General features: G+C 44.3%; 1 protein-coding gene and 1 long non-coding RNA gene across 3 annotated transcripts in view; one reads left to right on the top strand and one right to left on the bottom strand.

Moving 5' to 3' along the window:
* The window catches only part of CARHSP1 (calcium regulated heat stable protein 1), a 27,871-nt gene extending 7,362 nt beyond the window's left edge, over window positions 1-20,509 (top strand). Inside the window, exons 1-4 of one of the 2 annotated variants that reach the window (XM_089540455.1) lie at window positions 1,064-1,209; window positions 15,400-15,576; window positions 17,093-17,215; window positions 18,720-20,509. In XM_089540455.1, the coding sequence (XP_089396581.1) occupies window positions 15,419-15,576; window positions 17,093-17,215; window positions 18,720-18,882 (444 nt within the window). In that variant the 5' untranslated portion in view covers window positions 1,064-1,209; window positions 15,400-15,418 and the 3' untranslated portion in view covers window positions 18,883-20,509. Of the gene's footprint in view, window positions 1-1,063; window positions 1,210-15,399; window positions 15,577-17,092; window positions 17,216-18,719 lie in introns of those variants that run through there. The other variant, XM_089540456.1, reaches the window with a different exon arrangement.
* LOC149306242 (uncharacterized) lies at window positions 15,134-23,799 on the bottom strand. Its single transcript, XR_016282493.1, has 3 exons — window positions 23,518-23,799; window positions 17,568-17,636; window positions 15,134-15,334 (listed from the first exon to the last, which is right to left on the bottom strand). It is a non-coding gene; the product is annotated as an uncharacterized LOC149306242 (long non-coding RNA).

The following is a 23,799-nucleotide window of genomic DNA, read 5'->3' as shown; positions in this document are numbered from 1 at the left end:
TAGTAATAATTAAGCATTGATGAATGCCCCCACATTTGTATTAGTAGTGTTAGCAGCGTAATGTAAGAATACGTAGACTAGTTTACACTTGTTCCAGCAACACTTTGAAGTGGAGCAAAGTTTTGCCCAGTGATTTCAGAAATTTCTGCGCTTTACTGCGCAGGCGCAAAATAACCCATTTATGTGATTTGCAGAGACCACAAAGAAGAAACGTAAAGAGTATTTAAAATACTGTAGACCTGATGCAGTTTGATACCACTTTTGCCGGCCACGGCTCCATCCTACTGAATCATAGGGCCTATACAGACAGGCCAAAATAAAGCTGCTTCGGGTTACTTTGGAGGTATGCTGTTTAAATGACACATACATCTTAAGAGGCCAGAAGCTGCGCCAAACCTGTGCTCTGGTCCTTAGGACTGGAGCATAGCTTTCGTGCGGCTTCCAGACTCTTAGGACGCATGCATCATTTAAACAGCATAGCTCCAAAGTGATCCGAAGCAGCTTTATTTTGGCCTGTCTGTATGGGGTCATAGGATGTATAGTTTTGTGAGGCATCAGCACACTTTGGCAGCGAAGGCTAAACACTGTGTAAAACTACAAACCCCAGGATTCCATAGGATGGACTTACAGTACTTAAAAGTGGTGTCGAACTGCGTCATTTCTATAGTGTTGTTGCACCACCATGACATTTCACACATGAAAACCACGACGTGTGCGGCCAAGCAACATCAGTCTGGGGTCAGGATGGCAAAAGGTGTTAATGAGGAAGAAGAGATGTACTAGCAGAGCCTGCAGCAGTATGCTTTGGCTTAAGCCTACTGGGAAGTCTCTTCTCCCCTCTGATGAATTAAATGAGTGTAACCTACAAATCCCTGAATGTCACAGCATTGAACCCCCTGGCAGTTAAACTGAATTATTTCTGCAGTGCAGATGCAGCCACTCTGAAGCTCCTTGGAGGCAGGGACCCAGTTTGGTATAATGCAATGGCAAAGAGTGGGGACTCTCTTTCTTCTTACACCCTGCTGCTTGCTACTCCTCCTTTTTCTTCTGTCTCCACCCCTCCATCCTTCTACTCCTTCCCACCAAAGCCTCCGCCCAGAAAAGAGGAAAAAGGAGAGTTGCAAAAGGTATACAGCTGTTGCAACAACAACTGGGAGGTGTGTGCTTGTGGTTGTTTTTGGAAGCCAGGAAGCTTTCAGAAGTGGATCGGTGAGTCTTTTCTCCCCCCCTTTGAATCCTTGTGACCTAGATCTGAAAAAGCAATTTTGCAAAATTAATAACTCAGTCTGAAAGGGAAAAGAGAAAAACAAACCTGCCTGTTTGCTTAGAAACTAAACCCACTCAAAGTTGGAAGACAGATGAAGTTTTTAAGCAGGGATGTTTGGGGGTGGGGGGGAAAGGAGGAGTGAGATGGATGTAATGGAGTTTGTAAAAGGAAAGAAAAAAGGGATGGATGTAATGAAGTTTGTGGAATGAAAGGAAAGAGGGAAGGAGAGGGTGGAAGGCCACCAGGGATGTAAGACTTGTAAAGGAGAAAAAGGGAGTGAAGGAAGAATCAGGGATCAAGAAATAAGGAGATTAATTTGGGATCATTGTGGTTTTTAACTCCTCCTTTTTCTGCTTTTGGGGGGCGCAAAGATCCACACACATGGAAGCTTTTTTGGGGTGTATGAAAGATACATGAACCCCAATTTTAACCCATTTGGGGATGGAAAGATGAACCATGATTGTTAAAAGAGGTGTGTGGAAGAGGTATAGTATATAACACATAACCCTTACAGATTTCATATCAACATTGCTCTGGAAGTGTGAACTCCCTTTGTTTTCCTAGTTTAAAAGATCCCCCAAATCCACAGGAGAGTAATAGTAACATTACAGCCAAAGGGATTTGGAATATTTTTCTTAGGACAGCAATACTCTCAGGTGTTGCTTTTGCATTTTAAACTGGGAGAGGAATCGAAGGTAAGATTCATCCCTCTCCAAAAATATTCAAGCAGTGGGGCAGATGCTTTGGGGACAAGTCAAGAGGGCTGAGTGTTGGAGACACTGGCATCCCATGCAGTAAGCATTTTAGGAGTATTATTATTATTATTATTATCCCACTTTATCCCCCAAAACTGGGATGCGGTTCATTCTGTTCCAAAGCAGGGCTTACTCCAAAGTAGTTGTCCAACTCCATACATATGGCTGTTGTGCCTTCAAACCTTTTCTGACTTAGGCAACCCTAAGGGGGTTTCTTGGCAAGATTTGTTGAGAGGGTCTTTGCCTTTGTCCAAGATTGAGAGAGTGTGACCTGTCACCTGCCCAACTTACTTGGAAATAAGGGAGGTAAGCAAGGCTTACTCCTTAGCGAGGCTCTTTAGAGGCTGCATTAAAGTCTCGAATGGAGCAAGCCTATAAAATTAATGAGAATTTGGCATGTCAAAACTTAAGGGTAAGCTTTATTTATTCAGTGGGTCTACTCTGGTTGGGAGTAGTAACTGGATTTTTGCCGCACCTTTGAACACATTTGGAGCAAAACTGAGAAACGTGTTTGCATGGACTTTGAACAACTGCCAAACTAGATTACTGTTGATATTTTTTTAAGGCAGCATTTTATTTATTGTGTGTAACTGTTTACTGTTTGTCGGGTTTTTTCCACTGTTGGGGCAAGATGAAGAATGGTAGCCGGTGAAAGTGATGCAAAAAACAGCCTTTGAGGAGACCACACAGGGCCAAACATCTGCTCTGGGTTTGAAAAAAAACAATAAGGTTGCCTCCATTTTCAAAAGGGTGGAGGAATAGGAAACCCTGCGATTTCCTCTCGGCCCTGCTCCCGAGGGGGTTATACTTTATATTTACTCTTCTTTTCTAGGGTTGTGCCTTTAGTAGACAGGCAAACATCTACAGTTTGACTCTCTCTTATCCAAAATGCTTGGGACCAGAAGTGTTTGGGATATGTTTTGGATTTTGAACCACCTGTATTTTCATATATGTACATAATGAAACATCTTGGAGATGGGACCCAATCTAAACACAAAATCCATGTATGTTTCATAGACACCTTAGACACATACCTTGAAGGTAATTTTATACAATATTTTTAATCATGCGCATGAAAAGTTTGTGTATGTTGAACTGCCAGAGAGCAACGGTGTGACGGATCTCAGTCACTCAAGAGGACAGTTTGGATTTTGGAACATTTTGCATAAGGAAGACTCACCCTGAAGTTTGTAAACTATATCTGTTGCTTTTGTGCCTGCAGGAGATTAAGAAGATGGCTTCCTACCACTCTAGATATTTATTGTATTTGTCCCTTCCGTCCTTCCAGAAGTATAATGCTTTCTCTGTAAGGTTTTTCCCCTCATTTTATTCTCACAACAACCTTGTGAGGAAGGGTAAGTGAGGGCCTAGGCCAGTGGGGACTGGAAAGTTGCTCTCATGGGCTGTACTCTCCATTTTCCTTCCACATTTGTATTTATTTCTCTTGTGGGATTTCAAGGGTTCAGATTGCTTATGGGGCATTAACTTGGTAACCCTTTACAACAGCCTTGGATCACTGGAAGCTGGGAGAATTGCACAGAAGTAAGTTTGTGACTGAGGTACAATTTGAATTGGTAAATTTGTTTATCAGGATGGTTTGCATCATTCTTTGGTTATTACAACAATACTTTATTGTTGTTGTGTTCAGGTTGTTTCTGACTTAGGGTGACCTTAAGGTGAAGCTATCATGCGGTTTTCTTGGCACATTTCTTCAGAGAGGTTTTGCCATTGTTATCCTCTGAAGCTGAGAGATTGTGACTTGCCCAACCAAAGTCACCCAGTGGGTTTCCATGCCTGAGAAGGGATTCGAGCCCTGATCTCCAGAGCCATAGTCCACCATTCAAACCACTACTACACCGTGCTGGCACTCACTTACGGCTACAGTAAAAAGATATATAGTACATGTTGAATCTTTCATATTTGAAATACTGTATATTCCGGCGTATAAGACGATTGGGCATATAAGACGACCCCCAACTTTACAACTTAAAATAGAGTGTTTGGGATATACTCACCGTATAAGACTACCCCTCTCTTCCATGATAAGTCAGAAAGGAGCTGAAGGCACACAACAACAGCAGCAGCAGCAGAGACAGAGGAGAAAGAGGGGGGAGGAGAAAAAAGGAGAAGGAGAAAGAAGAAAAGGAGGGGAAGAGGAGGGAGACTCCACTACACTCTGAGGAAGGAGTGTGTTCCACGTTTGAAATAATAGCATACACAACATTATTTCACCCGCCTCGACAACTCCTCCCGCCCTTCCTCTTGGTGCATCTACACTTTAGAATTAATGCAGTTTGACACCACTTTAAGAGCTGCTGCTCCATCCTATTGGAATCCTAGGATTTGTAGTTTTATAAGGTCTTTTGCCTTCTCTGCCCAAAGAATGTGGGGGGGGGGGGCGCTGCTCCAAACTACAAATCCCAGGGATTCTGTATGGATGGAGCCGTGGCAGTTCAAGTGGCTCCTATTGGAATCAAAGCCCAGGAAGCTTTGTGCCAAATAGAAACGTGTTAGGCTGCAACTGCACTGCAGAAATAATCCAGTTTGACACTCCTTTAACTGCCCTGGCTCAGTGATATGGAATCCTGGGAATTCTAGTTTTCTGAGACATTTAACCTTCTCTCTCAGCAAACTTTGGTGTGACAACAAACTACAATTCCCAGGATTTCATAGCACTGGGCCATGGCAGTTAAAACGGTATGAAATTGGATTGTCTCTAGAGTGAAGATGCAGCCTGAGTTGGATCCAAGACACACTGCAGAAATAATCCAGTTTGAGACTGCTTTAACAGCCCTGGCTCAGTGATAGGGAACCCTGGGAATGGTAGTTTTGTGAGACATTGAGCCTTCTCTATCTGAAAGAGCTCTGGTGCCACAACAAACTACAATTCCCAGGATTCCCAAGCACTGAGCCAGGACAGTTAAAGCGGTCACAAACTGGATTATTTCTGCAGTGTGTTTTGGACCTTCGCTATTAAAAATGCTCAAGGTCCAATCCATACTGCAGAAATAATCCAGTTTGAGACCACTTTAGCTGCCCTGGCTCAGTACTAGAGAACCCTGGAAATTGTAGTTTTGTGAGAAAGAGCTCTGGTGCCACAATGAACTACAATTCCCATGTATCTGAGGAAGTACGCTAGGAAAGCTGCCAACTTTTCTTTCAGTGAGTCTCAAAGGTGCTAGAAGATCTATCTCTCTATCATCATCACCATTATTGTTATCATTATTAAATCCAAATGCACCTGCAGAAGTGGACTTAAATTGGCAACACTGATATACTGTAGACTCATTCTCTGGGGTTGTGATCTGGAAGTGTGGAGGCAATTCCCTTGAAAAACCAGGGAATCCTGGGAATTGTAGTTTGTGAGGACGGGGGGGCGACCACTCTCCTCTCTCTGACTGGCTGTTAGTGTCTCCATCCAAACAGGATTGGTTGCTCTGTAGCCAGCCTCGCTCTCAGAGTCAGGGCTGGAGCTGAATGTGCAAAAGTCACCAAATCTGCCCTGAAATAGAGCCAGACACCAAAATCACACCAAAATCTCTTTAAAATCCCAATTTTCGTGTGAAAGTCACCAAATTGGCAACAGCTGCCAAGGGCTCTCTTTAGGATCCAGAGGCTTTCCGGCGTACAAGACGGCCCCCCAACTTTGGGGAAGATTTTCCTGGGCTAAAAAGTCGTCTTGTACACCGGAAAATACGGTACTTGGGACCAGAAGTGTTTTGGATTTTGGAATACCTGTATTTGCATATGCACACATAATGAAGTATCTTGAAGATGGAACCCAAGTGGAAAAAGACAATTCATGTATGTTTCATGTACACCTTGTACACATAGCCTGAAGGTAATTTTATGCAATACTTTTGTGCATGAAACAAAGCTTGTGAACACTGAACCGTCACAAAGCAAAGGTGTCACTATCTCAGCCACCCACAAAAAAGGTTTTGGAGTATTTTAAATTTCAGATTTCCAGGTAAGGGAGACTCAACCTGTATGTGATATACTATATATCTGATTAAACTACCTCACAGGGCGTACTACCATGCAATGCTTCACAGATGAAAGCTGGGGCATGTGTGGCCAAGCAATATCAGAGTGCAGTGCTGTAGCAAATTGCTTTTCCCTGAATCTACAGGCAAGACTCCTCTCCTGCCCCCTACTTTTGCACTTTCAGTTCCGTTTGCAGCAACTTACTGTATACTGTATATTTGTGTACAAGTTGACCTCATGTATAAGTCGAGGGAAGGTTTCAGGGTCAAAATCCTGGATTTTGATATGACCCGTGGATAAGTCTAGGGTAAACTTTAGGGGGCTATAAGGAAGGATGGAAAGGGGGAAATACCACTTCCGTCCCTCCTTCTCCTTCTCTGGACCTCTCCCAACCGATTCCCAGGTGCTGGAGGAGAGGTTTGAACATTGGATTGAGAAAGGAAGCAAGTGGATTTAAATAGAGAGTTGTTTCCATAGGATGCCAGGTCTTGCAAAAGGGAATGGAGAGATGGTTTTAAATGGAGCTTTTTTTTTTTTGATAGGAAGTCCAGTCTTGCAAAAGGGACCAGAGAGAGAAGCAAGTGGATTTAAATGCAGAGGCTTTTTTCATAGGAAGCCAGGTCTTGCAAAACGGAGCAGAGAGAGAAGCAAGTGTTTTTAAATAGAGAGGTTTTTCCCTAGGAAGCCAGAGCTTGGAAAACGGACTGGAGGGGGAAGGAATTGGTGTTCAGTGGCGATTGGTGTGTCAGGCTCACTTGCTTTAGGACTTTTCTAAGCAGTACAGTGGGGCCTCCGCATACGCGGACTTTTTTTAAGCGGCTTTGAGCGTACGCGCTCAAGCCGCTGGGCGCGCGTGGGGCAGAAGGGGTGGCGCGTCCCATTCAGTTGAATGGGCGCGCGCGCCTGTTGTGCCCCGTGCACCTCCGCGCACGAGCCCCATTGTCTACAATGGGGCTCGAGCATAGGCGGAAATCGCCATATGCGGCGGGATCCAGAACAGATCCCCGCGTATGGCGAGGTTCCACTGTACTGATGTATTGGCTCGACTTATAGTCGAGTATATACAGTATGTAGGCAGAGGAAGAAGACAGAAAGTGGGAGGAGGAGACAGAGAATGGGATATTTTAAAAGCAGCCCAAAAAAGTGGGTTGATGGAGGATTAATCCCTGGACAGTTGGAGGGAATGTTGTGTTGTTATGCCCTGTTTAGCCGAGAAAAGAGGAAACTTGTCTCAGCCAAACAACATTTAGGCTAGAACAGAAAATCAGTTCAAACATCTAATAAAAAAGGGTATGAAGAGTAAAAACAAAACCCAAGAGAATAACAAATATTTTATCTGGAGCTGAAAGCTAATAAATCAGGCATCATCTGAGTCATCCTTGGGAGATATTACTGCAGTTCAGTTTTAACACCTATGAAACTGTTTGTATACAGCATTACCTTTGGGCTATGTGCATGAGGTGTATATGAAACATATATGAATTTCATGCTTAGACGTGGGTTCCACCTCCAAGATATCTCATCATGTATATGCAAATATTCCAAAATCTAAGGAAGCCTGAAATCCAAAACACTTCTGGTCCCAAGCATTTCGGATAAGGGAGACTCAACTTGTGTGTTAGTCTTGGTATAAAAAAGAAAGGTTGTATGACATGGTGGGACATAATGTGGAATGGAGGAGTGTTGTAGGAAAGGCTTTTCATTAAAAAAAAAAAGGTAGATGAGGATCCATTAGGTGTATTTAGTGTGGGAAGGCAATGAATGAAATGCATCTTAATTGCCAGTCTTGTGGCTTCTTTGATTAATTGCTGGTTGAATCATAGGAATCAGTTCCCGGAGCTTTGTTATTATCATGAGCATTCTCCATCCTTAAAACCAATGGGCTAAATCCCAATTCTGAATCTCAACTAAAGCAGACAATTAAATTAATGGAATTTGTTAAATCAACAGTTATGTAAATCCTGTTCATTCATTAGGCCTACTCTATTTGAGGCTAACAACTGGATTCAGCCAAAGAAGCAGCTAAAAAGGTTTTCTGTCAGGGTTCTACCCCAGGAGTCTTTTAAAGGTCCAGAGCGGGAAAACGGGAGCTTGTTCTACTGGTAAGTAGCAGGTCAGAAGTGTCCCTTCCCTCCCATTTCATAGGGAAGTAACCTCTGCTGCTGGTAATCTGGCCATAATCCACAAACATTTCAGACTGAAGGAAGGAGTGGATGCTGGACAGAATCCTCTTCCCAACATCAGTCCCTGCAAGTAGAAAGCAAGCATGTCAGGCAGGCTTCAAAACCCTGAAGACTACACTTTGTCAATAAAAATGTTAAGACTCTCTGGGAAATATTCTGTTTTCCCAGATAAGGATATGGAATCTGTTTCTTGTTGACTGAGGACATTGGGTTACAGAGCATATGACTAAATAACCCCCAGAGTGGGTTGCTGTAGAAGTAATATTGTATGTCATCTTGCCAAAGATACCAAACTGAACAGAAAAGTTGAAGAGAAAGTTTTGAAATTAGACTGATGGCCAAATGGGGCCAAAAGGGCTGCAGGTTGCAAAGCGCTGGCAGTGGAGGAATGAGAAAATCCAAGCCATCCAATCTAGGAAGCCCATCCTCTGCCAGGTGCTTTGAGTGACTTTGGGGTGAGCCATGGGCGGGTTACAGATCGCCATTAGGGACGTCCTGAGGACCTCCCAGTTTGAAAAAGGGGTGTCTCTTCCAGACGCCCCTAACCCTATCATGGTCAGAGTCCGTGACAAATGGTGGCAGCTGTTCCACACGGCCGCCGCCATATTGACGTAGCGGATGCTGTGCGTCCGCACGTCGTGCCCTGGAAGTGATGCCGTGAGTGCACGATTTCCGCGCTCCTTCCTCAGAGCGTCCGGGAGCCGCATGGTTTGGCTGCTGCGGCTCCCGGACACTGCAAGCGGAGGCGGAGCCAGACCGCCACAATCCGGCGGTCTGTAATGAGCCTTAGTCTCTGGTTCCTTACCAGAAAGTAATTCAGAGACTCATGAGAGGAGTCATGGCCAGAGATCATGGGTATACTGTATATGCTTAACAACCATGCTGGTGAGCCAATGCAGTGTAGTGATTTGAGCATTTGGACAATGGCTCTGGAGAGCAGGGTTCAGATCCTGTTGGCTGACCTTGGGCAAGTCGCACTCTCTCAGCTTCAGAGGATGGCAGTGGCAACTGAAGAAAACCCTGTGATAGGGTTGCCATAAGTTGGAAACGACTTGAAGGCACTCCACCAACACAACAGGCCATGCTGGTTAAGAAATTATTGTGGAAAGATACAGAATTTCGTTAGGTCATTCCAACAATATTTCTTGCTTGTCTAAGGCCTTGGTTTCCTCCCCAGATTGCCTCATTTTTTAATACTGGGTTGTGTAGATGAACAGCGAGGCCACACACTTGTGCTTCTGTCTCTCGTATCACCAGTGGTGCAACTCAGGAGTGCTCACTGGTGATACTTGTTCTGCTGCCTGGCAAGGGAGTAGCGGAGGACTTTTTAAAAACATAAATGTATTCGGTAACTTTCTCTTCTTGTCCCCTGAATGAATAAAGAAAATGGACATTCAAGGCTGTGAGAGCTGATGTGTGATGCAATGGATTCAGAGAAGGCTAAATAGCTCACAAAACTACATATCTGAGAATTCCATAGCATTGAGCCATGGCAGTTGAAGTGATGTCAAACTACATTATTTCTGCAGTGCAGATTCAGCCTGTGTGTCTTAAAACTGGTTCTTTTTCGTCACTGCTTTTACTGAATCTCTGAGGTGGGAAGAGTGTTGCTGAGAATTGTAGGATTGTTCCTTCCCCTCTCCCCAAGTTAAACTGTAAGATTTTTGTGATAATGGATGCAAATGTCTTCTCTTGGTTCTGATTCCGTGGGGAATCGTGCTGGTATTAGAACAAAGGGTTCATTTCCGCTGATGTATTTATCGTTTGCATTCTGTTCCATGTGAGCATGGCAGAGGCTAAGGAGAGAAGTGGATAAGTTGTGGCAATTAGGTGAGTCAGCATCCCTGGCTCTGCTGTGTTCGCTAAAGCATCTCCCCTGTGCATAAGTCAGGAAGGTGAGAACATGAGAGAGATATGGGGAGGGAAAATGGCTTTTCTGTGTTCCCATTATGCGGCCTTCTTTACTCTGTGCTTTGTGGGGATGCCAAGTCAATGCAACAAGAGTCGAAAATGTGGCACGTTTGATGCTGCCGGGGCAGTTGTAGGGACTGCACACTTAACACACCAGGACTGGAATGGTTTGCATAAATGTGAGAGCCAGGCAGCCAAAATAACCCAGGGAACCTTAGCAGAAATATGTGAAAGTGATGGCCACCGTTCTTTTTCTGAGCCTACAATCTCCTATACAGGCTGAGTCTCCCTTATCCAGAATCCCCAGATACTTCAAAATCCAAAACTTTTTTCAGGGGTAGCTGAGCTAGTGACACCTTTGCTTTCTCACAAATTTCACGCACAAGAGTATTAAATATAATGTGTATAAAATTACCTTCAGACTATGAGTATAAGGCACATCTGAAACATAAATGAACTTCATGTTTAGACTTGGGTCCCACTTTCAAGACATCTTATTATCTTTACTGTAGGTAATTTAGATTGAATATAGAAGCGTTTTCCAAGTACATTGAAGCACTAAATGGTAAAATAATTCTATGATGAAACTATCTTTAGTTTACTTTGAGTTATGGCAACCTTATGAATGGAGACCTCCAAGATCCCTTGTCATAAACTGCTCTGCTTGGGTTTTTACAAAATCAGGGCCTTGGCTTCTTTTATTGATACAATCTACCTGTAATGCAGCCTCTTCCTTTTTCTATTGCCTTCCACTATACCAAGCATGGTGGTTTGAGTGTTGGACTAGGAAGCTGGAGACAAGGGTTTGAATCACTGCTTGGGTATGGAAACCCACTGAGTAATGTTGCTCAAGTCCCAGTCTCTTAGCCTCAGAGGAAAGCAAAGGCAGACTTTCTCTGAACAAACCTTGCCAAGAAAAAACCCATGATAGGGTTGTCTTTGTTGCTGTGTGCCTTCAAGTTGTTTCCCAACTTATGAGGATCCTAAAACCTATTATGGGCTTTTCTTGGCAAGATTTGTTTAGAGAAGGTTTGCCATTGCCTTCCTCTGAAGATGAGTGTGACGTGGCTAAGGTCGCCCAGTGGGTTTCATGGCCAAACTGGGAAGTGAACCCTGGTCTCTGGAGTTGTAGTCTAACACTCAAATCACTATGCCATGCTCAGAGGTCACCATAGGGTTGCCATGTCAGACTCAGAAGTGACTTGAAGGTACACAGTGATAACAACCTACCAAGCATTATTGTCTTTTCCAATGAATCATGCCGTCTCATGATGTGTGCAAAGCATAACAGCATTATTTTAGTCATCTTCATTGCTGAATGTCAGTTGTTGAATAGTGAGTCAACGTATATATTCATAGAAGCTCCCGATTTTACCCAGAGCTTATCAAGAATTGAAGCGCTTAACCCAGTGATTTTTGCTGGGATCTAGATGAAAATCAATATGGAAAGCAAGAGGAAGGTTTTGGTAGGATGGGTGAGAAATACTGTTTTCAAACATTCATATAGCTATTTCCTTCTTTACCAAGATCAAATATTGTTGTTGTGTGCCTTCAAGTCATTTCCAACTTAGGGAGACCCGTCCCAGGCCCTTCCCTTCGGCCGAAAGGGCTCCAAGGGGCCCTTTCGGCTGAAGGGGAGGGCTTGGGCAGGCCGTTTCCTGGGCTCCCCCAGGGCCCTTGTGGCCCCAGGCCTCTCTCTCTGGAGGGAGGCCTGGGGCCGCACTGCGGGCTCCTTCTGGGCCCATGCAGCCCCAGGCCTCCCTAAAGAGAGAGAGGCCTGGGGCCGCAAGGGCCCTGGGGGAGCCCAGGAGGCGGCCTGCCCAAGGCCTCCCCTTCGTCCGAAAGGGCCCCTTGGAGCCCTTTCGGACGAAGGGAAGAGCCGAAGGGAAGGGCCTGGGACGGGTGCCCAAGCCCTTCCCTTTGGCCAAAAGCTCCGCCCCGGCATGTGGCCCCACCCCCAGAGGGCAGAAGCACCACCCCTGGCATGTGGCCCCGCCCCCAGAGGGTGGAAGCTCCCCCCCTGGCTTCAGCCCCCCCAGTTGTCTGAGGGACAGCAACCCAGCCCCCGGCTCAAACAGGTTGCCTACCCCTGATTTAGCTTATCAAAAATTAAGTGATCATGCAAACTTTGCCGTTCAACACCAGGGCATTTCAGGATCAAATACTTGGCAACTGAGCTAAATCCAGTTGCTAATCCTAGCGACAGCAGAGCCATTAAATTATTGGGGAATTGATAAGTAAAACACTTGCATAAGTCCCACTAATTCAAGAAGTCTCCTCTGGTAGGGACTAGCTGTTCAATTTAGGGCCTTGTGGGAACCTCCCAAAAGTAAAAAAGGTGTTTTTGTCCCCCTTACATTTGTTTTATTTTCACGTTATTTCAGGTGTGCATATTAAACGTCATGTGGTAAGTCTCCCGCATTTGCGGGTTTTTCCTACTTTAAATCCCATTTCTGAGCTAATGTGATAAGGTCCTAAGAAAGCTCTTTGAGATTCATGGGGTTGCCACAAGTAGATGGTTGACTTGAAGACACACACACACACAGTGTCACTTTACCTCTGCTTATCTGGAACCTCATTTGCCATTTTATTTTCTTAAAATTGCATGCTGTTCCTCTTGGGATCCTGACTATTGTTTCAATCATTTTATAAAGCCTGTTCCCCCTTACTGGGTGTATCACTTAAATGTAAGTGAGAAGAAAAAGAGACTGCTCTTTTTTCTTGTCATCCTAAAGAAACCACTTAATTTTTGTTCTTTCATCATTGTGAGAAGGGTGCAAAGTTTTCTCACTGACAGCACTGGTGTCCCCTTCTCCCCCCTGAGATGTCAGGAAAATTCATAATTCATGAGATTGGTCTGTGTAGGAGTTTAATAAAAGGTCTGTGTAGGAGTTTAATAAAAGGGTGATTTAGGGTAGGTTTTGGTTTTTTTCCTTGTTTTAGTTGATGTTCTGTTCTAGGACATTTACGTGAACAATTTGTTTTATTTTTCATACATATCCCACATTTCTCCTATGTTTGGACACAGGGCAAATAAGGAAAGTTTCGTTATTTATCTGTACATTGAGAAATCCAGTTTGTGTAATTGTCAGAGTGCTGGGCTGGGACTTGGGAAATCTAGATTCAAATCTCTTGCACTCTTAACACACGAAATTCATTGACCTTAACTAGTCACTCTCATCCCAACCTCACAGGGAAGTTGTGAGATAAGAGGGGAAGAGTAGGAGAGGCTTGTGTCTCTGTGTGTGTATTGCTTTCACGTTGCCTTCCAATTTATGGCGGCTGCATTGAATTTCATAGTGGTTTTATCAAGCAAAGAAGGTCCAAAACACACTGCAGAAATAATCCAGTTTCAGACTGCTTTAACTGCCCTGGTTTAATAATATGGGATTTTGGGAATCGTAGTTTTGTGAGACATTTAGCCTTCTCTGTCAGAGAGCTCTGGTGCCACAATAAATAACAATTCCCAGGATTCCCTAGCACTGAGCCAAGGCAGTTAAAGAAATCTCAAACTGGATTATTTCTGCAGTCTGTTTTGGACTGAAGAGTCAGAGGTGGTTTGCCGTTCCTTTCCTCTGAAATATAGCCCACAGCATCTAGTATTCATTGATGGTCTCCCATCCAACTACTAACCATAACTGGCCTTGCTTAGTTTTCATGATCGGATGGGATCTGATGCTTTTAGGGTATTTAACGTGCCCTGGATTTCTCTGTACAGTCCCTTACGTTAAAAATGGGATATAAAAATAATGAAAAGTGGGATATAAAGGTCGTAAGTGAATAAATTTAGATCTCTTTCATACAAAACCACTTTAATGCTTTAACTGGCCCTGTCCTATAGAAACCTGAAATTTGTAATTTCTGTGAGGCTTTGAATTCTGTCAGAGCTGCAGTGAAGCAGTTTTCGATCTTTGCTCCTCTGGATTTTTGGACTTCAGCTCCCAGAATCCATCATTATTAGCCATGCTGGTAGAGGCTTCTGGGAACTGAAGTATTGGCAGCTCAAAGGCTGAGAATAGCCTTCTCAAGCATCTTGCCCCAGACTACAAACTCAGTGATTTTGCAGGGTGCAGCCAGGACGGTTAAAGTGGTCTCAAAGACCTTCAATTTTGCACGGTGAAAGAGACTTGAAATGTTTGTATGTGAGCAAGAGCTATTAATGTTCAGCAGCTGTCACACTAATAGGAGCGAAATGTAATTAATTAGTTGGTGAATCAGCAAATTCTATTGTTGTTGGTACTTCGTGGGAGACACATTTTAATTGTCTTGGAGCATAATGAGAAAAATGAGCAAGGAATCGCAGTTAATGTGAATTGTTGAAGCCATGACAGAAAAGGGCCTTTTTTCTTTTCGGTTTCCTGCTCCCCCTTATGTACATCTTTGAAAAATAAATCAGGAGGTAAAATGTTGATATTTTCAAAGCTTTTTAAAAAGGAAAGACAATGCATCAGGAGTGGGAAATGTGCAGCTTTCCTAGTGGTGTTGTACTGCAGCACCCATTCTCCCTGACCATTAGCTATTGATGGGAGTTGCAGTAGGACTAACTTTCAGAATCTACTTTCTGAACAAGAAAACTTTCCTATATTCCCATGAAACTAAGTAAGTATGCAGTAAACTAGGCATTTAATATTACCAGTTGATGTGTTTCTATTGATTCTGACCCTAACTCAACCTAAAATTGCTTCCAATTCCACAGCCATGGTTTGTACACAGACATGCAAAGCGGTATCTTTTCCAGATGCTCTTGGGATGAAAAGCACCATCAGTTTCAGGCTTTCATACTCCTACTTCAGTTTCTGTCAACCCTGGTAGAAAGGCACTGACAAAACCAATGTGGAAATCAACTCAGGGAATTCTGTCTTGATTTGAACATGAGGCCTCCAATTATTTGTTTGTTACGGTCAGTTCTCCGTATCCATGGATTCTGTATCCACAGATTCAATTATTCACAGCTTACAAATATATATTTAAAAAATCCAAAAAGCAAATTTTGATTTTCATTTTTATATAAGTGATACCATTGTGTATAATGGGACTAGGAAGTAGGTCATCCATGGATTTTGGTATCCACAGGGAATTGGTATCCATCCATGGATTTTGGTATCCACAGGGAAGTAGGTCATCCAATGGATTTTGGTATCCACCAGTAGACAGCAAGGACCCACTGTATTTTCTACCTTCTCTTGTGGAAGGTAAACTTGAGACCAACTCATAGTTTGATTCCAGGAATTCTAAAGAAGTATAACATGAAACAGATGCATTTCCTCTTTAAAAGTATGACCTCTCTTCTTATTAGGGTTCCTCTGGTACCAGAAATGTCTTCAGAGTCAGCTTCTGCCCATGAGCGATCCCCCTCGCCAGGCGCCCTTAGACTGCCAGAAGGTCGCCGCACACGGGAACGCTCTCCTTCCCCCATGAGAGGATATCTCATCCCCAGCCCTCTTCCCACTCGGAGGACTCGCACATATTCAGCGTGAGTATCTGGGGGAGTTGGCGGGATCATATCTGGGGAGGGTCATGATGGTCAAAGCTCTTCTAGGAGTCTAGCTTCTGCTGCAATAGATCCCCTGGATGACCATTATATGGCTGGTGAAAAGCATGTCGGATTGGAGAGGCATCTGGCTGTGCCCCGTAATCAGATGCAAATGATGGCATCAGCTGCTGAGACTTTGCCAGATCTCAGCAGAAGATGTCATTGATTTGTGTCTGGCTATGGGGCACACCTTCCCTATTCTGTGTCAGTCACAGAACGGCCATTCAGGGGTGCTGTCACAACAATATGTGGACTCCTGGGTCTGGTGAACAGGGAGCCATAGGCCTGTTACAGACTGCCAAAATAAAGCTGCTTTGGGTATCTTTGGAGGTATGCTGTTTAAATGATGCATGCATCCTAAGAATCCAGAAGCTGCACCAAAGCTGCACTCCAGTCCTTAGGAATGGCGTGTAGCTTTAGCGTGACCTCCGGACTCTTAGGACCCATGCATCATTTAAATAGCATACCTCCAAAGAGACCCGAAGCAGCTTTATTTTGGCAGTCTGTAAAAGGCCATAGTAACTTTTCCCCTGCACAACTCTTATGTTACAGATCTTAACTAGTGTTTGCATTGGGGGGGAAATGCACACTACTCTGTCTGAGCAAACATGAATATTCTCTGGTTCTTGGCCAGATTCAAAATATTACTCGTCTTGATTGCTTTAAAAAGGCAGTCAAGACATATCTCTTCCGGCAGGCCTTTCCAGATTAAGATCCTTGCAGTCATTCATTTGAATACTGCTCTAACTGCCTCTCCCCTGTTTTAATAATTGTTTTAACAATTGTCTAACAATTCAATTGTATTTTATTGTGGATGAGAGGGTTAGGGAGGGTTTGGGATATAAGGAAACATGTGGCTATTGTATTTTATGGATATTTTTAATGTAAGCTGCTTCGTTCGTTTGGAGAAGCGGGATACGAATAATAATACATCATTGTCATCATCATTCCAAAGGGGCCAAATTGTTAAGCAGAAATATTTACATGCACATCTGTGTTATTAAAGAACTACTCTGCTTGTCTCTAAAATACATTTCAAAATCTAGTGCTATGACAGCTAGCTGCCACCCCTAGCTATGGCAGCTATGACATTGTGACAGATAGATAGTTCAAATGACTCAAGGATGGCTGCTTGTGTCACAACTGCATGCAGGTCAGAAGCTCAAAAGTTGTGCTGCATGAGGAGGGGAGGGAAGGGGAGGGGAGGGAAGAGAAAGGAAGGGAAGGTGAAGGGAGGACATGGACTGGAGCTGCCCTCGACCTCTCGACCTTACTGTCCATTGGGAGCTGCTGCGGCATCTCTCACTGGCATCTCCATGGAAGCAAAAGAACTTAGGTCCAGTACATCAAGGTGAGGAAGAGACCACAAATGGTAGAAAGAGCATAACCAAACAGGAGGTCTGGCTACTGGCTGAATTCCTCTCTGAGACTCTGGATATTCTTTCCTCCTTCGCAGGACAGCAAGAGCCTCTGAAGGGCCTACCTACAAGGGGGTATGTAAATGCTTCTGCCGTTCCAAGGGCCATGGATTCATCACTCCAATAGATGGTGGTCCAGACATCTTTGTGCACATCTCTGAGTAAGTATTTCTTCCAGAAGGCATGCATCAAGTTCAGATCATCCCACAAAGATCATTTCACGAATACAAAACATACAAGCAAGTGATGCAGCTTTCAACCAAGGCAGGATCTAGTCAAAATTAAGCAAGCTTCCCAACTGGGTGTCTTATCTGGATTAGATGGGGTTTGTAATACACAAATTGGGGAAGGTTAGACTGAAGTTTTAATTTAATGGGAAGACATTTTTTGCTCCTGCGCCATTTCTGGGGAAGGGGCTGCACTTGCATGGCCAACAGAAGCAACGTCACATTTTGGCCTGGTTTCAGCTAATTTGGGACTGTTTTATAGATGTATGGGAGGTTTATTTCTTACCTGTCTCTACCCATGAATCCAGGGAGGGAACAACAACAGGCCAAGAACATCAGTTAAAAACACATTAACCTAAAAGAATAAAGAAGACCCATGCGTATTAAAACAATCCACATTTAAACATTTATCAGTTAAAAGTTTACAACTTAAAAATCATCTGGGTAGGCCTGCAAGAAGAGTCTGTTGTTTTAAATTAGTTGTGTTTTTAACTGATATGAAGTGTCAAAACTATATTGATGTATTTTAATCTGCTGCAGTTTTGAACCTTGATCCATAGAGGTGGGTGAGAGGTAAATAGAGTTGGCCCTCCACATTTGCGGCTTTGACTTTTGCATATTTGATCACTATGTTCTCTCTAGTTAGGTCCTCCAGTGCAAATCTACAGTCAGTTTGCACCAGAAGTCACACTAGAAGAGCTAGAGATTCCTAGAGAGAACACTTCTCTAGACATTTGCAGGTCCTCCAGCGCAATTCTATGGTCAACAACTGGAAGATATTAAGAATAATAAAGGCTTTGGAGGACCGAGAGATTCTTAGAGAGGTGTTTTCTCAAATAAAAGACACAGTGGTCTTTTTATTTGCGGTTTTCCACTTTCAGGGGGTCCTGTGCCCCCAGTAAATGGGGAGGGCCCACTGTGTTATTAAAATTCCTTGCAATATTTTTTAAAAGTTGGGAACTTGGGGGCCACAAAACAGAGCCATGTAAGATGTATGTGGGCTGCAGGCCACACTTCCCCCACCTCAGCTGCTAGGAAGCCTACCGTGTGGTATTTTTGCTACAGGCCTTACTTCCACCTTTGAATCAGCATGTTGTGGGGACAGCAGTATTTCTCAAAGCCTTCATATGATGTGAAGTCGAAGGTTTTCATGGCCGGCATTCATTGTTTGTTGTGGGTTTTTCAGGCTATGTGGCCGTGTTCTAGAAGAGTTTATTCCTGATGTTTCGCCGGCATATGTGGCATTCTCTGAAGATGCCCGCCATAGATGCTGGAGAAACGTCAGGAATAAACTCTTCTAGAACATGGCCACATAGCCTGAAAAACCCACAACAAACCTTCATACAATGTCTACAAAGGTTTCTGTAAACTAACAGACTATTAGTCTGCTCCCACAGTGCAATTCTTATTTTTTTATCTCCCTCCTTCTTCCCCATAGCATTGAAGGAGAATATGTCCTGGTGGCTGGAGACGAAGTCACCTACAAGGTGACCACCATTCCACCAAAGAATGAGAAGCTACAAGCCGTGGAAGTGGTCATCACCCACCTGGCTCCCGGAACAAAACACGAGACCTGGTCAGGACGCGTGATTGACTCCTAGAAGGACTCTCTCTGAAGCCACATTGGCTGAGTTCACTGAACTGTGGCCTTGTGCAACAACTAAGATTGGTTTGAGCCCAGCAGATGAGTTTTCTGCATGCCGAATGAGATGAAATGCCATTGCAAACCAGGCACCCAAAGGTGGCCAGATTAATCTTTCCTTTTTTGTAATTAAAAAAAATGAAACTTAAAAAGTAAGAAGAATGGAAAATTGCTCCTGACTTAACAAATTTTCACCAGCATAGTTTTCCACTAGCGGTTAGATGCCTATTGGTCTTAGAAATACCAAAATATGATAAAATGACCCGAGTGCCTTCTATATGGCAAAGAGGAATGGAGGGTTGATAGGCCTATGGAAATCAAAAATATTTGTGTTTTAGGGATGATATAAACTAGTTTTTTCAGTGCCTTCTGGGTTTCTTGGCTTAAGGACATGGAGCCCTGGTGGCGCAGTGGTTAAATGCCTGTACTGCAGCCATTCACTCAAAACCACAAGGTTGCGAGTTCAAGACCAGCAAAAGGGCCCAAGCTCGACTCAGGCTTGCATCCTTCCGAGGTCGCTAAAATGAGTACCCAGACTGTTGGGGGCAAATTAGCTTACTTGCTAATTAGCTTACTTGCTGTTCACCGCTATGATCTTTGGAATAGCGGTATATAAATAAAACAAATTATTATTATTATTATTATTAAGGAAGCCTCTGTCACAAAAGCCGCAAAAAAAGGTCTCGGTTCTCTTGATTTGTGCCTGAGTACTTTTTCTTTTTTAAAAAACCTTGAAAACTTAAAGACATTTGGCTCAACATTTGCTACCCAATTTTAGTGTCCACCTCAGATGGTTAATAATTGGGCTGAGCAAAACTGCCTCCAGTTTACTTTAAAATGACTTAAATAAATGGAAATATAATTTGTAGTTTTAGGCAACTCTGTACATAATGTAACCAGGTTTCTCTTCCCTGACTGCTTTTGAATTCTGAGTCCTTTCATAGCAGATTCATAAGCTGACATGTGTTATTATCGTTTGTGCTGGAATCTTTGTGTACATGTATACATGTTTAATTTGCCGCTAGCTTCCTGCGTCTCAAAAAGATTTGTAGGATTTCACTTTCATTTCATCGCTGGCGTCAGTTGTGTTTGTTCAAGAGAAAATGTTCTGAACACTGCTTGTTCCTCTTTTGACACCTAAGCGCCGGATCCTTTGTGGAGGAGGTAGAATAAAAAGGTTGGGATGGCTCTCCCAGTTTGGAAATTGTGTGGAAGTATCTGTAAAGTTCAGTGCTACTTCTCATAAAAGAAGACCCATAATTTGACATGACAGATGATGATAATCACAAGTGGTAGTAATAACAGACCTGTGGGAGAATTGTGTTTGGCTCACGTTCGAAGTGAGTCAGCCTTATTTACACTTACTGGATGGTTGTGCAGGTTAGAACACTATTGCCTTTGGATTCATTATCCCCATTGTGTAGATTTGTGATAAAAAAATTTGCAGTGGCGTTCTCAGTTCAAATAGTGCATTTGATGTGCATACAAAATAAATGAGTTTTTCATTGTGCTTTTTTGTGGCAAGGGGAGGTTTAGACTGAAACTGGATGGAATGGACTTATGACTGAATAAATTAACATCTGACATCGAAACTGGGAATTGACTGTTTTTGTTTTCCCTTTGTTCCCTTGCAGTTCTCAAGGTTAGGCTTCCCAGTGTCTCCTTTGCTTGTTCCTCAGGTGTGCTGCAGCCCTTGTGTGGACCAACATCAAGCAATGTTCCCTGCATGCTCAGGGCATAGATGCACAAGGGAATGGAAATAAGCATGGGCCAGAATCCTGTCTGGGTACTATGTGGCACTATGATACAGCTGGCCATCCCCTGGACTTACTGCCCCCTCCTTTCCCCCCCAATTTTGTGCCTTCTGAATAGTGTGGGGAGGATGGAAGAGAATCTGGCTATGTCCCTGTAGGGTCCTCCAGAGGACATAGTGGATGATATAACCAGTTCATGTCTGGCTGCAGGGACATATAGCCTGACACTTCTCCATTCCCTGCTTCTCATTTTCCACCAGGCATAGGATGGCAATGGGGGACACTGCAACTGTTCTGTGGAAAATTCAGGGGAGTTGGTTGTTGCAAAGGGAGGAAGGGAATACCAACCTCTGCATCAACCATAAAAATAAAGCCCTGTGCAAATGTTTTATGTCTGCACATGCCGCTAACCAGAATGCCAGCCTGTGCAGTGATAGAGGAGAGGGAAGGGATAGGAAGAGCATGTGGTGGACAGATGGAGTGGTCACCCGAATTGGGAAAGAGGATTAAAAAGAATAGAAATTGACTTTCCCTTATCCAGAATGCTTGGGACCAGAAGTATTTTGGATTCCCCCCCCCCCTCAGATTTTGGATTATTTACATATACATATACATAAGATAGCTTGGAGATGGGACCCAAGTCTAAACATGAAATGCATGTGTATACTTTATACACACAGCCTGAAGGTAAATTTTTACATAATGTTTTTAATAATGTTGTGCATGAAACAAAGTTTGTGTACACTGAACCATCAGAAAGCAAAGGTGTCATTATCTTAGCAGGTGGACAATTTTGGACTATTTTGAATTTTAGAATTCCGGATAAGGGGAACTACTCTTAATTCAGATGGATGGAATGAAGGGAAGTTGAAGACAAGCGTTGGCTCCCTACTGGGGCTTTTGACCATATGACAGCCATGTTCCTCTGCCTCAGTCAGTACAACTGGGCAGTGGGAAACCTGAGTATATGAACTTACATGGGGAAAACTGGGGTGGGAGGAGAACCAGGAAGAATTAAGGACTGGTAGGAGACAGAGGCAAAGATCCTACATTGCTTCAGTGTAGTGTAAAAATCCCTTAGTGGAATTATATAGTTCACTTTCCCACACAACCCCTGTACTGAATAGCAACAAACATGAACTGAGGGCCAGTACACCTGGCTGTCATAGTACAGCATAACCCTGTTTACAGTGTGCATTTCCATGCTGCTGATATATCCAATATATATTCCATTCACATAGAAATCTAAGGTATTTGCACTTAGGGCGGAAAAATGAAATGAACAGATATAAGATGGGTAACACCTGGCTGAATGAGAGTTATATGTGTGAAAGGGATCTAGGAATCCAAGTAGACCACAAATTTAACATGAGTCAACAGTGCGATGTGGCAGCTAACAAGGCCAATGCAATTTGACGCTGCATCAGTAGATGTATAGTGTCTAAATCAAGAGAAGTAATAGTGCCACTATATTCTGATTTGGTCAGGCCCCACCTGGAATAATATTGTGTCCAGTTCTGGGCAAAACAATTCAAAAAGGACATTGAGAAATTGGAGCCATGTGTCCAAAGGAGGAGGACTAAAATGGTGAAGGGTCTGGAAACCATAAAACCCTATGAGGAGAGACTTAGGGAGCTGGAGATGTTTAGCCTGGAGAAGAGAAGGTTAAGGGGTGATATGATAGCTCTGTTTCCATGCTTGAAAGGATGTCATATTGAGGGTGGAGCAAGCTTGTTTTCTGCTGCTTCAGAGAACAGGATCTGGAGCAATGGAGGCAAGCTCCAGGAAAAGAGATTCCAGCTCAATATTAGGAGGAACTTCCTGAGAGTAAGGGCTGTTCAACAGTGGAACACACTCCCTCAATGGAGAGTGATGGAGTCTCCTTCCTTGGAGGTCTTTAAACAGAGGCTGGGTGGGCATCTGTCATTGGGGATGCTTTGATTGAGAGTTCCTGCATGGCAGAATGGGGCTGGACTGGATCAGGGCCCTTGGGGTCTCTTCCAACTCTATGATTTGTCCTCAGACTATTCCCTGCAGTGCAAAGGGATCTTGCAGCACCTTTCAGACTAACTGAAAGAAAGGGATTAATAGCCTGAGCCAGTGGTGGTGAACCTATGGCGCTCGTGCCAGAAGTGGCACTCAGGGCCCTCTCTGTGGGCAGACATGCTGTTGCCCCAGCACAGAGTTTGCCAGAGTTTCTTGCTAGAAAGCCAGAGGGACGTGGCACTTTGCAATAAATAAGTGGGGTCTGGGTTGTAGTTTGGACACTCGGTCTGTAAAGGGTTCACCATCACTGGCCTGAGCTTTCCTAGGCTTTGGCCCACATGCCTCTGAGGAAGTATCTCAAGTCTAGGAAAGCTCAGGCTACCAACTTTTCTCTGAGTCGGTCTCAAAGGTGCAGTATTTGCAATGGGCCCATTTCCCTCCACATCCGCTGGCGTTGGGGGCACAGGACCCTCAGGAATGTGGAAAACCCGGCAAATAACAAAAACACTCTGTTTTTACCTAACAGAACAGCTCTCTAGGCATCTCTGGGTCCTCCAGTGCAACTCTGTGGTCAACATCTGCCAGACCATAGAGTGGCGCTGGAGGGCCTATATATTCCTAGAGAGGACGCCCCGCTAGGCATCTGTAGCTCCTCCGGCGCAACTCTATGGTCAATGCCTGGCGGATGTCGACCACAGAGTGGCGCTGGAGGACCTGGAGATTCCTAGAGAGGAAGCTATTGGGAAGATGTTTCCTTCCCTTGTCACAATCACCCGCCGCCCCCGAAGTGTCACAATGGCCCCTGCCTGCCTCTCCCTGGGCCTCTGCCCTCCCTGCCTCCCTTCCCGCCTCACCTTCGGGGCCATGGAGGGCCTGGTGCTGCTCCGTCCGTCCCTGACGTTCCTGCTGGCCTCCAGCCCGAACCCCTTCCACAGGGCCCTCCTCCGCAGCTTCTGCGAGGACCTGGCCGGCGGCAGCGGGGACAACGCCTCCATCCCCGGCGCCTCCTCCTCCGCCCCCGAGAGGCCCTCTTTCGAGCAGCACCCTTCTCAGCCGGGGCTGCCTTCACCTCGACGCCCGCTTTGGGCTCTAGGGCCCCGCGCCGCCGCCCGGGCCCAGGCCCACCGCAGAGCCAT

Source organism: Sceloporus occidentalis, unplaced genomic scaffold (genome assembly GCF_023333645.1).
Source record: "Sceloporus occidentalis isolate IW3139 unplaced genomic scaffold, rSceOcc1.0.p SCAF_10, whole genome shotgun sequence".
Lineage (NCBI taxonomy): Eukaryota > Metazoa > Chordata > Lepidosauria > Squamata > Phrynosomatidae > Sceloporus > Sceloporus occidentalis.
The sequence above is the reverse complement of the archived record's forward strand: the minus strand, read 5'-3'. Positions and strand labels throughout refer to the sequence as shown.